At 45.0% G+C, this 13,095-nt stretch overlaps 3 protein-coding genes across 4 annotated transcripts in view; 1 reads left to right on the top strand and 2 right to left on the bottom strand.

Moving 5' to 3' along the window:
- Positions 1-5,716, bottom strand: part of ccdc102a (coiled-coil domain containing 102A) — a 33,530-nt gene extending 27,814 nt beyond the window's left edge. For both annotated transcript variants that reach the window (XR_009931507.1, XM_062471688.1), the window contains exon 1: positions 5,560-5,716. The gene's annotated coding sequence lies outside the window, so the exon portion shown is untranslated. The remainder of the gene's footprint in view (positions 1-5,559) is intronic.
- A 1,111-nt stretch (positions 5,717-6,827) lies between these two features.
- Positions 6,828-8,627, bottom strand: mcee (methylmalonyl CoA epimerase). Its single transcript, XM_062471401.1, has 3 exons — positions 8,568-8,627; positions 7,708-8,054; positions 6,828-7,489 (listed from the first exon to the last, which is right to left on the bottom strand). Exons 1-3 carry the CDS (start codon positions 8,593-8,595, stop codon positions 7,337-7,339), a joined length of 528 nt encoding a protein of 175 aa, XP_062327385.1. The 5' UTR covers positions 8,596-8,627; the 3' UTR covers positions 6,828-7,336.
- A 7-nt stretch (positions 8,628-8,634) lies between these two features.
- mphosph10 (M-phase phosphoprotein 10 (U3 small nucleolar ribonucleoprotein)) lies at positions 8,635-13,075 on the top strand. The gene is made up of 11 exons (XM_062471400.1): positions 8,635-8,788; positions 9,018-9,642; positions 9,769-9,938; positions 10,060-10,249; positions 10,360-10,501; positions 11,161-11,228; positions 11,412-11,549; positions 11,773-11,883; positions 12,145-12,252; positions 12,450-12,680; positions 12,803-13,075. The coding sequence occupies exons 1-11, from the start codon at positions 8,700-8,702 to the stop codon at positions 12,950-12,952; spliced, it is 2,022 nt and encodes a 673-aa protein (XP_062327384.1). The 5' UTR covers positions 8,635-8,699; the 3' UTR covers positions 12,953-13,075.
- The last annotated feature ends 20 nt before the right edge of the window (positions 13,076-13,095 follow it).

Here is a 13,095-nt window from a genome sequence, read left to right as displayed (position 1 = left end):
GAGAGAGAGATGGAAAACAAAAGAGACAGCAAGTGGTGTAAGTATATGACACCTTCACACCACATAGGGAAAGGATGCTGATTCAAAGAGGACTCTAAGAGAACCTCTTGGTTTGGATATTACCAACAATCAGAGTTGTGACTTGGACAGGGGTCCAGGCCTATTAGCAAGGCATCATGGGTAAGGATTTTCTGGTGTTGAGGCGGGGGTAATTGGGCGTTAAAGCCCAGTAAATCTGTCAGCTAATGGGTTGCGGGGTGGAGCGGGGCGAGGGGGCAACAGCATCAGACGATATGACAGACTTTTTCTAGGGGGACAGATTTGACTGTCGCGCCTGCTGCCAAAAACAGAGGAAGAGAAATGGGCAATTCCACAAACAATTCCAGCCTCTAAACCTCTTTGAGCACTGGAGCAGAGCGGAGAGGAAAGGTTCAACAGGCAGAGGACTGGGCCATTAGCTAGACCTACACAATTATAGAATCAAATAGTTCCAAAGAGGGCTTTGCACCTCCTTCATAACATTAGAAAATGATCATTTTCATCATCTTAGATATCTATCTCTCTTCCCCCCGAAATCTCTCCTAGTCTGACTCTCTTTTCCACTCACACACACCAAGGAAGCAGAGCACCCATAAAAGACATCATACCAGCATTTATGGGCTCATATAATATCAGTATTTTTTGGCGATGTTAAGACACCACATACTATCAGACCAAGGCCAGTGGTAGCACTGGCTTCTGGTAGGAGAATTATCTCTTCAAATCAACCAGAAAACTGATACAGTATTTTAAACTTGGGTTTATTGTTCACTTTACAAGACTGGCATGTACAATAAGCTCCTCAATCAGACACATGTACACATTACACCCACACAAACACACACACACTTCTTAAACACAGACCACAGCCACCAGTAGTAGCTGTGATGGCTACATCTGGCTAACTGCTTACAGAGGGCCAGGGAGAGACCGTTGACGTCACCCAGCGGTCCAGCCCTAGCAGGAAGGTCACATGCTGACTTATGGCCACTTCCTGTGGATAGCATTGACATGCATTCACACACAGATACTCTTTCCTGTGTTCTTATACAACAAAGTTCCCAGTCTATTTTCCTCAGACCAGAAAATAAGTTACTCTGACAAGCTCACGTGTAAACGCAGCACACACACAGAGAAACAAAATATTTTTGCATTGACAAACACTCCAGATTGCCCGATAGTGAAGCTCCATTGACAGATAGACTACCAGACCAAAGTCATTCCTCTCCTTAGCCAAACACACACGAACTGCCAACTGTAGTTAAAAAAGCTTAAATAAACAACACTAAACAACACTGCATTCACATCCATTTAGTATATATTTGGACAAGGCTGAATGAAATGAGTACCGAATGCTGCTGCACCAAGGTCTCAATCTGCACACCCAACACTGCGAACCCCATGAGATGAAGCCCCTGGCATGGATAGTCAGTCTCTGTCATCAGGTTGGTGTGTGTGTATGTGTGTGTGTGTGCCCGAGGCCATAGCCACAGCAGTTAGGGTCAACCAGTGTGCAGCTCCCTGCTTGGCCCTGTGATCCCTGCTGTAACAGCCAAGCCTGGAGATGCCAGAACATTCCTCTCATCTGAATAAAACAACAGATATGTCTCCATTCTCCTATTGTTTCATATTCTATCCTTGTACATCTCTCCGCTCCTTTTCTTCTTTCCCTCTTTTTCATTCCTGTTCCCTCCCCTCCACTCTGCTCTTCTCCTCGCCCTCCTCCTCTCCTTCCCTCTCCTGTTCCCTCCCCTCCTCTGCTCCTCTCCTCACCCTCTTCCTCTCTCCTGTCTTCTCCTCTCTGCTTCTCTCCTCACCCTCCTCCTCTCCACCTCTCTCATGTCTCCTCCCCTCCTCTCTCCTCTGCTCCTTTCCTCACCCTCCTCCTCCCCTCCTTTCTCCTGTTCCCTCCTCCTCTCTGCTCCGCACCTCCTCCTCTCTCCTGTCCCCTCCCCTACTCTCCTCTCTGCTCCTTACCTTCACCCTTCTCCTCTCCTCTCCAATGCTGAACTGAGCAGATCCCACTAGATTCTGGCCCCAGCTTCTACGTGAATAAACAAAAACTGTTGTGGAAAGGCCCTTTCATTCTGTTCCAAGTGTGTGTGGTGTGTGTGTGCTATGTGTGAGAGAGAGAGTGGTGGAAGAGGGGGAATGTGTATGTAGGGAGTATTGTTTCAGAAACTCTAACCCTACTAAAACAGATTATGTTACATTGCAATGGTGTGTTACTGTCACAGTAATGATATCACCTATGAATTCAAATGATGACTAACATTAGCCATGGTCAGAATTGAGAAGGACCTGATTGACAACAGAGATCAGGTTGGTAAAAGAGAAACCAGACTTGACTGACTCTTCCTTTCTGGTGGTATCTGACTGTCAAAGATGGACAGAACCCTGGTTGACAGCAGTTAAATCCCGCAAAATGTAAAAGAGAGAGAGAGAAAAAGGGAGAAAGAAAGAGGGTGGAGGAAGAGAAAAAGCGAGAACACGAGGGAGAAAAGATAAAAAGGAGAGGGGGGTTGAAAGAAGAGCAAACAGTCTTGACAGGGTTAAGGGTTGGGTGTGGGAGAATGGAATGTGTTTAGCCAGAATGACTGTAGGTACACTGTCAATGTGGCATGTAGGCTATGTGCCATTTCTTCTTGATTGCACCAAAATAAACAGACAGTATTTATCCTCGAAAATTCACTAAGAGGGTGGTACGTCTATGGCCAGCCATGGTACCATTCAACTACTAACAGTATACAATGTGCTATATTTTAGCTCAGCGTAGCAGTCGGGAGGGTGGAGAGAAAAAGAGGATGTTGATATTCCACACAGGAAAAAAGACAAAGGGGAGTTCTACTCCAAGCCAAAGATTCAGGCTACATATAGCCAACCACACACAGACACACACACACTGTCTGCACGCGCTCACAAGCAGATGGGTCTCTTCCCCTTCCGAAAAGTCTGCGTTGCCATGACAACGATACTCAGGACTCATTCGCCAATCCGTGTGTATGTGTGTGTGGGTGTGAGTGTGTATGCCGTGTGTGTAAGAAAAAGAGATACAGAGAGATGCCCAGCTGAGATGTTAATAATCCCAGCGTGTCTGATTGTCAAACTGACCGCTGCATCAGCTAGGTAGCCCTGTGCCAGACCCAGCGCATCTTAGAGATGGAAGAGAGGTTTGACCCAGATGTGGGTCAGATGTGTAGGAGGGTGAATCATCACCATAATGGGGGAAACTGGACAGGAGAAGGACACTATTAACTTTCAAAAAAAAAAAAATCATTACTACAGAAATCTTCGACTGGAGTAGGTAATATCTATTCCACAGGTACATGTTCTGAGTCAGTGTAGCCAGGATATCAGTGGACCATTGTTTCCCCCTAAACCATGGTGAGAAGGAGACAGGACGAGAGAGGGAGAAGACAGAGAGAAGAGAGGGAGACAGGAGGAGATAGGGAGAAGACAGAGAGAAGAGAGGGAGACAGGAGGAGAGAGGGAGAAGACATAGAGAAGAGAGGGAGACAGGAGGACAGGAGCACACAGGAAGAGATGACAGAGAATGAGGCGAGTGATGAAGACACAAGGGGGGAAGTGATGACATCAGCAAGGCTTCAGTTTCCAGATGTGAGATTTCAGAACTTTGATCTATCCAGAACAGGCTGCCCATTCTGGAAAAATAGTAGATCCAGTAGGTCTACACTGCACACATGCTCCTTGACCAATGAATAGTAGATCCAGTAGGTCTACACTGCACACATGCTCCTTGACGATGAATAGTAGATCCAGTAGATCTACACTGCACACAGGCTCCTTGACGATGAATAGTAGATCCAGTAGGTCTACACTGCACACAGGCTCCTTGACGATGAATAGTAGATCGAGTAGGTCTACACTGCACACAGGCTCCTTGACGATGAATAGTAGATCCAGTAGATCTACACTGCACACAGGCACCTTGACGATGAATTGTAGATCCAGTAGGTCTACACTGCACACAGGCACCTTGACGATGAATAGTAGATCCAGTAGGTCTACACTGCACACAGGCACCTTGACGATGGGAAGACTCCTTCTTTTAATATGGACTCTCTGGAGTCCGCCAGTGTGTGTGCCCTTGTTATGCAATGCACAAGAGCAACCAGACAACCATACAGTTTCTGTCCAACTTTCTTTTTTTTTTTTAAGAAAAAAAGATTGCCTCTCGGAAGATGATGCTTTAGCCAATTTGGGGACATGGGCTAAACCTCTGAGCCAAAAGCCACAACATTTGCTGTGATGATGTGCAGTGTGAGCAGCAAGGACGCCACTCGGTCCAAAGCCACCATGTTAAACCCTAGGACACGCTTCCATCTTGTCTTAGAAGGGCTTCGTGTATAAGGGCTCAGACGATATTAAGAGGTCATTCCCGATAACCCAAATCACATCTTCACATCTAACTTTCTCACTGAAAAGGAAGACACTCTCTCTTTAGTTATTCCAGAAACCCGATCAGTGGTTCTGATTGGATGAGATCCCTCCCAAGGTCTAAAGCACACCATCTGTTTTCCTGTAGACATGGGTGTCTGTCTGTCTGTGTCTCCACCCAGCTGTAAACCTACCCAGTTCTCCTCCCAAAACATTGATAACAGGGCCAGAAGTGAGTGTATAACCCAGCTAGCACCCCACTATACACTTATAGGCAGCAGTGTTATCACACACTCATGTCATGGTAAAAAGGGGTACTTTAAGCAAAAAGGCTTCCACCACAGTAGGGTATGCTAAGTCGTAGCCTTTGCTAGAAAACAATTGTAGCATTTTAAATAGTAGCCTACCCCTAATCCTAAAGAATCAAACGTCCGTGTTATTACCAAGGAATAACCATTTTACTGGGGCGTTGCAAATCGTCTTTGAAGTCGACGTGTGTCCCCCCAAAAAATGAACAAACACACCCGTTTTACTCTATCACCAATATACAGAATCACTGCAACATAACGGTCTGCTGTCTGGACAGTGGCAGACATTTGGTTGTTGCTTTACTTCAGCTTTCAACTCCATTCATTCTACAAAGACTTACGCCACCACACCAGAGCACACTAGAAATGTGGATAGGAATTCTGAATCATTGTTGTACATGCATAATAAACATTTGTTTGAGTTGTTTAAATATAACTCTAAACTTTTACTAAAACACCCCCTATTGGTTGTTTGGTCAATGAACAGAGTTCTATTGTATCAACTTTGGATGTATCGCAAGAGCCTTAAACACCATGTTTAGCAACAATGTGCCCACATTGCCAAGTTTGTCCAACAAGTAACGTAGGGATTGTTCTCCAGTCTGCATTAGGCTATTAAACTACACAGACAGTTTATTTGTCAACTTTCAACTCATGCACACTCAAGGACATTCAGGAAACCAACGGGATTTTCCTGCATGGAATTCTGCCGTGTTGTCTGTCATTTGACACCCTTGCCATCAAGCTGCTTTCAAGTGAAACTAGCTGTCCGCTGCAGAGTACAATAGTAGAATAGATCATAACGCACACGCACCTTGAAAATTGCGAGATTCCTGTCTTTTTACAAGGTTTCTCTGAAATCCGACTCGCTAGTATTCCTGTCTCAGACACAGTCGTCCCGTTTTGCTTTCTGGAGGAATTTTTGCCTGGGATTCGGAGGTATCGCTCGTGGAACAGAAGACTTGGAGTGAAAAGGGGCGGGACTCCTGTGTGAACAGAAGGCGGCGCTTCAGAGCATCCATCAACTGACAGCAGAAGTTGCTGAAAACGCTGATCAATAAATGTCCTCCTCACCTCCCGACACTTAATTGTACACTACAAAGACAAAATCATCTTGTTTGCATCAGTGGTAGGCCTACTAATGTTGAACTGCCTTCCTCATCGTATAGCTTATTGTTAACCTTAACAGTCAGTGGTCGAGATACGATCAGCATTAACATAATGTAGCCTAGCTAAAAATGTGTGAAAAGGTCTACGAAATTTAAGGTAATAAGGACGGCAACAATGTTGTCAAAAGGTAATACATGTCCAAGGTCAGACACGCATTTCACACGATTATTACATTCATTCGAATCCTGCTCAACACTGTCTTGCAATTGGAAATTATTATGAATAGTCAGGATGTTTGGGATTTGTATATTTTCAGGAGTATCTTGCTTTATTTGAAACGTTTAGAATCTGTCTCAAGTTCAGTGTTAAGTTGTTTTACGTCCTCTCCAGTCTCACATCTTAAATGAAAGGCACTGTTGTCTCTTAAACTAACACTCAGCATGGGGCGCCTGATACATAAAAAACTGCTGGAGTTGATAGATGATGACAGGCATGGATGACTCTGTACACACCCACACACACATACCCACGCACACACTTATATATCCACTCACAAGAGAACAGAGAGTCGGCTGCCTGCCAAAGTAACTCTGTCTTTCCTCATCTCTGGGAGCCTGTCCATCACTGCGGTCTTCTGTGAGTCAGCCAATAAGGTGTGTGTGTGAGAGAGAGAGACAGAGAGAGAGAGAGAGAGAGAGAGAGAGAGAGAGAGAGAGAGAGAGAGAGAGAGAGAGAGAGAATGGGGTGTGGGAGGTGCTGAGCAGTAAGTGAAACCAGAGGAATAGTCCATGCTGGACCAGACAGATATATTGTTTTTTCTTTAAAGGCACAGTTCACTGCTTTCATCCTCAGCCAAATCCTCAGGCAACCAGGAACTGACCAGTGATGTCTTGTCAGTGGAAAATTGATTTATTGAACTATTACAGTAAGTTGTTTATCTGTCTTAACTACAAAAATGTGTTCATTTGTACTGGGATTTGTGAAAACGTGTAAAGGGTGAGAATAAAAAACAACAAAAAACAGGATGTGATTATAGCAAGGTCAAAAACACTATTAAACCATGTATTCAGAACAGTCAGAGGTAGGCAAATCTTGATGCCATAGAAAAACAACTACGTTTACGGCAGAAAAACACCAGAAAATATCATCAACAGTAAATCAATACAAGGTCCCACATCTCTCCATGAAAACCCACTTTCACAGTATAATGCAAAACCAAAAGCAATCGATAGCATATATAAACTGTAGAAAGTGAAATGGCACAGTTAATTTCCTAGCCAGAGCTACAGAGTTTCTGTAGTAGCTACAGGTGCTCATGCAACAGATGAAACCAAACAGTGTTTTCTGCACCTACACAGGACCAACACAGACAGACAGACACACTTTCAGTGTGAAAGTTAACAATTCCAGGCCATTTGATGTTCATAAAAAAGTCTTGTTTTATTGAAATTTGTTGTTTGAATATAGCTATATTTGAACACTCAAGCTTGTTCCAGCTCCACCAGTACCCCGTCACAGTCTTTAGGGTGCAGGAACATGACTGGTTTCCCATGAGCTCCTATCCTTGGTTCTGCTGAGAGCGTCCTGATCTTCTGGGCCTTCAGGTGCACAATGGCAGCATTTATGTCATCCACCTAGAACACAAGACAAAGAAAATGAATCATAATGTAACATTTGCCAGTACTATACTCATAAATCACTCATTGTTTCACGTGCCACTTCATTCATTTACTGTTAAAGTGAGTGAGCAACAAATTATTAAGTCATTTGTTTCTGAACATGCATGGTTTATTAGTACACGATCAAGAAAGAATTGTGAAAGTCGGGATGAAGAGAACATATAGCCTATCACCTCTATGCAAATGTGATGCATTCCTCCAGCCTTGTTCTTCTGAAGGAAGCCAGCAATGGGACTCTTCTCTCCTAGAGGGTGCAGCAGCTCCAGCTTGGTGTTCCCCAACTCCACAAACACTGTGTAGACGCCATGCTCAGGCAGGGGCACCTTGTCACTGACCCGAGCCCCAAGTACATCCCTGTACAGAGCAGTGGCCTTCTCCATGTCAGGAACAGCGATGGCTACGTGGTTCAATCTGCCTAGCTTCCATACTGACCCTGGGACTCCTTGGCAGAGTGGAGTGGTTGTTGAGTGGGTTCTCAGCAAAGGCAAAGTGTGACGGGCACACTTCGAAAGACCTGTAACTGAAGATACACTGATTAATTTATTACAGATCAATCTTAGATATATATATAATGATTATTATCACAGTTCTCAGAGCAGGCTAAGACAGGCTTTGTTTGAGAATGGAGGCATTATGTTTGCTTGATAACATGGTTTAGTCACAACAGCCGCTAGTGGACGCTGTTGGCAGCTTTGGAGACCTTAGAGACGACTGTTATTATGGGCTCTTTGGGTTACTCAATTCAACTTAACTTGAATCAAGTTGAGCATCTCTGCCAAGGATCCCAGTCAAATAAAGAGAACATTATAAAGCAAGAGGAACAACCGATGAGATAAGACGTTGCAAACAAAGAGGTACTGTATATGTGTGGCACGTCGAGGACGGCTCCTGTCAAAATAGCAGGTGAACGTCTGGTATTGTTACCTTAGGTACTTAACTAACGTTTATACTCGCCCGTTACATTGGCATAAGTATGCTTTCCAAAGCAAATATGTACATATTAGAGCATAGAACAAAGAAGTGGATCTCTTACTTGCAACCTTCAACACGGACGCAGCCATATTTTCGAAGAGCTGTGTGACGCTACCCGGAACTATATAGCAATAAAAAGTGTTTCCGGTGGGACATATTTACACGATACACATAGGTCTCCATGTGAGACAGAATGATGGCTAACGGGGATGTCGGCAACACGTTGCATGGGTGTTCAACAATCTTAAGTATCAACACTGTCCATCCAGAACAATTTCTAAGGTAAGTTCGACATGTCGAAGGTTAGCTTCATGGCTACAGCGATGAGCAAGACTTGTTTCCGTACTCGGGTATTTGGTGCTGGTAGCGTAGCTTGCTAATGCTCGCGAACGTTAGCTTACAGCCAGCAGACAATTTTGCTACTGCGAGCTTCAACGATCACTCGCCTTCTACCTGGTATGTCTGATACTTGCGGCTTTAAACTGTGTTGTGTGTGCTCTTGTCTCAACAGTGTTCAGGATGCTGCCGCAGCTGAGTTCACCTGTCTTACTAAGGCCCTGTATGACCTGCAGAAAGGTCAGGAGTCTGCGGACTGCCGAGGAAGCCCGCTGGACCAGCTCGTGGTGGAGAACTTCGACGAAGAACAGATATGGCAAGAGCTCGAACTCCAGAACTCTGCTGTGCTGAAGCACTTTGAGACTGCAGTCCAACAGGCTGTCTCTGATGACACGCTGAGTATCGTAGAGGAAGAGGAGGGCGATGAGGTGGAGGGGTGTATGGGCGATGAGGAAGAGGCAGGCAGTTCCAAAGCACTGTTGGCTGACAATGCAGAGAATATTACAGACGACGACTCAGATGTAAATTTTGATGTAGACACCTTGGAAAAAAAGGTTCAACAAAAGAAACAGCCTGCGAAGAAACCATCCAAACAGCTGGGTGTTCCGTCTGAGGTGGACGACAGGTTCTTCAAGTTGTCAGAGATGGAGTCCTTCCTGGATGATATGGACAAGCGGGAGGGTAAGGAGGGTGTGGGGGGAGAGGACGTTGATTACTTCCAGGACCTACCCTCTGGGGACGAGGAGGAGGACCTGAACTTTGAAAACTTGCCCCCCAAGAAACACAACAAAAAGAGCATGGTATGTGTTTTTGTTGAGATTCTAATATTATATTTTATGTTTTTATCAAGTTCATATAAATCTGCTTCCGAAAAATAATAATTGTATTGGGTCTTTTTAAATGATTACTGTTTTATTTGATTGCAGGTAAAAAGCTCCAGGAATCTGAAGTACAAGGATTTCTTTGACACGGTGGATGGTGCACCAGCCAAGACAGATGACATGTCAGAAGACGAGGACAGCATGGACGGCATGCAGGAGGGAGAGGAAGAAGAAGAGGAGGATGATGAGGAGGAGGAGGACGATGATGAGGACGAGTAAGGGCTCAGATTTTGTGGTAGTAAAATACAAGTTGCTAGACATCCTTTTCTTGTCCCTCCATATTTCCTCCGACATTGTCAGGTTTTGACCATCTAACATGTGGATGGGCTTTTGTAGGGACTTCATAGAGGACGGGGAGGATGAAGAAGGGCGGCAGGCGAAGGAGGCGCTGAAGAAAGTGTCCTTTGACCTCCCAGAGGATGAGGAGGAGAGTGAGGGAGAGGACATGCAAGACATATTTGGAGGAAAGGCTCAAAAAGCAGTGAATCTGGTGGCCAAGTCGTCCTTTGAGAAGAGACAAGAGAAGGTCTGTACAAGACATTGTCCCTGACAACCTGCTCTTCTGTATCAAGATGGAGAGTCTGTAGTTTAACCCCGATTGTCATTATCAAGTGTAACACCCCATCCTTCTCCCAGATGAGTGATAGGATTGATGAGCTGGAGAAGGCGGCTCTGGGAGACAAGCCCTGGCAGCTGACCGGAGAGGTGTCGGCCCAGACCCGCCCAGAGAACAGCATGCTGGAGGAGGACGTGGAGTTCGACCAGGCCTCCAGGAGGGGTAACTATTTCTTTGTATATATGCCTAGGAGAGCCAAACAAATGAAGTCTGTGTATAGATGTCTTTATAGAAAGATTACGTTTTTGGCGTAGGTATGCCTCACCTGTATATGGGTGTGTATCTCTGTAAAAAAGGTGTCATCCATGTCGATCAATCATGTTGGGTACCTGCTTGTTTCTTCATGTTGGGTACCTGCCTGTTTCTTCATGTTGGGTACCTGCTTGTTTCTTCATGTTGGGTACCTTCTTGTTTCTTCATGTTGGGTACCTGCTTGTTTCTTCATGTTGGGTACCTGCTTGTTTCTTCATGTTGGGTACCTGCTTGTTTCTTCATGTTGGGTACCTGCTTGTTTCTTCATGTTGGGTACCTTCTTGTTTCTTCATGTTGGGTACCTGCTTGTTTCTTCATGTTGGGTACCTTCTTGTTTCTTCATGTTGGGTACCTGCTTGTTTCTTCATGTTGGGTACCTGCTTGTTTCTTCATGTTGGGTACCTGCTTGTTTCTTCATGTTGGGTACCTGCTTGTTTCTTCATGTTGGGTACCTTCTTGTTTCTTCATGTTGGGTACCTGCTTGTTTCTTCATGTTGGGTACCTGCTTGTTTCTTCATGTTGGGTACCTTCTTGTTTCTTCATGTTGGGTACCTGCTTGTTTCTTCCAGCTCCTGCTGTCACAGAGGAGACCACACTACAGCTAGAAGACATCATCAAACAGAGAATCAAAGACAAGGCAAGTACACAGACTCTTGACTGTTGTTATCGACACCTAGTCTAGAACTGAGAAGACCTTTCACAACCTTCGAGTCCAGAGTCTACTTAGAACCAAAGCAGGTGTTGTGATACACAGTATCCCCCTGTACCTGGTCCTCTGGTTTCCCTGTGGCTTCTGTCTAAGGTCTGACCCGTGTCTCAGGTGTGGGACGACGTGGTCCGGAAGGAGAAACCCAAGGAGGAGGTGTTTGAGTACAAGAAGAGACTGACTCTGGACCATGAGAAGAGCAAGCTGAGTCTGGCCCAGGTTTACGAGCAAGAGTACCTCAAGAAGACACAGGTGAGTCCAGTCATGTGCAACAATGCAGTTATAAATCACGCGTTTGCCTTTTTGCCCCAACTCTTCAAAGTTAATGATGCCTTTTTCACCCCCCCCCCCCCCAACTCTGAATGAGAAGCTTTACATTAACACTGCCCATGACAGCAACTCAGAAACACACACGTCCCTATACCATGTTGTGGTTGGTGGTCTATCTCTGACGTTGTTAGTTTCCTGTCCACAGTCCAAGACAGAGGAGGAGGAGAGCCCGGCCCATGTAGAGATCCAGAAGCTGATGGACACTCTGTTCCTGAAGCTGGACGCTCTCTCCAACTTCCACTTTACACCCAAGCCTGTGAGTTTTTAAAGGATCAATCGTGGTTTTGATTCACAATGGATGTAAATATCCAGTTGGATAAAATATTTATTTGGAAGGGCCTGTATAGATGGTGTACTGATGTCATTGACTATCTATAACTCTTCTAAAGGTGTGATAAAGGTCAGGGTTATGAGATACTTAGCTGAGTGTCTGATATTTGGTGGAATTTTCTCCTCAAAGTGCTACATTAGATTGTATAGAATGGTGGTATTAATATGTGTGTGGTGTGTCCTTCAGCCTGTACCAGAGGTGAAGGTGGTGTCTAACATGCCATCCATCACTATGGAGGAGGTGGCTCCTGTCAGTGCCAGCGATGCCACCCTGTTGGCCCCAGAGGAAGTCAAGGTGGGTCACCATGAGCTCAAAATTATCCATGAAGAGATTAAATCTGTGTGTGTGTGTGTGTGTGTGTGTGTGTGTGTGTGAGCCCATGTCTCTGTTTATGTTCATGGTCTGTGTGTGTGTGGTGTTTAGTTGGATCACGTGTTGTGTAGTAATTCACCAGCTGTCACGTGACTATCAATGTTGTCTCTCTTCCTCAGGAGAAGAACAAGGCGGGCGACATGCTGGGAGACTCTGAGAAGACCTCCACAGACAAGAAACGAGAGAGACGCAAGAAGAAGGTGGTGAAGCGTCTGAAGATCAAGGACAAGGAGAGGAGACAGAAGCTGAAGGAGGCCAGCCAGTCTGGGGAGAACAGGAAGATCTCCAAGGCAGAGGTGGCCGAAAACCTGAAGAAACTCACCAAAGGTGGCAAAGCAACGTTGCTAAAGGTGAGTGTTCATTTACAATACATTTGTACAAATGGGTCATTTATAGAATAAAGGTTGATACATTTGGAGTAGTATTTGTAGTATACATACTGTTTGATGTTAATGTGTGTGTGTGTGTACAGGACGAGGGGAAGGACAAAGCCCTCCGGTCCTCCCAGGCCTTCTTCTCCCAGTTGCAGGACCAGGTGAAGAGCCAGATCAAAGGAGCCAAGGACCAGGCCTCAAAGAAGAAGAAGCACAAGGAACTCTCAGCCTCTAAACTCAAGCTGTAAAATCCATGTTTTGTTATACCGTCAATATTTCTTTGTACAGATTTTTTTTAAGAGAAAAGACTGCAATATATTACATTTTTTTCTGAATAATGTAATTGTCATTCAATAAATCAGATGACTCGATTTTTGGTCTGTCATACATG

Source organism: Osmerus eperlanus, chromosome 10 (genome assembly GCF_963692335.1).
Source record: "Osmerus eperlanus chromosome 10, fOsmEpe2.1, whole genome shotgun sequence".
Lineage (NCBI taxonomy): Eukaryota > Metazoa > Chordata > Actinopteri > Osmeriformes > Osmeridae > Osmerus > Osmerus eperlanus.
This window is presented reverse-complemented; position numbering and strand designations above follow the sequence as displayed.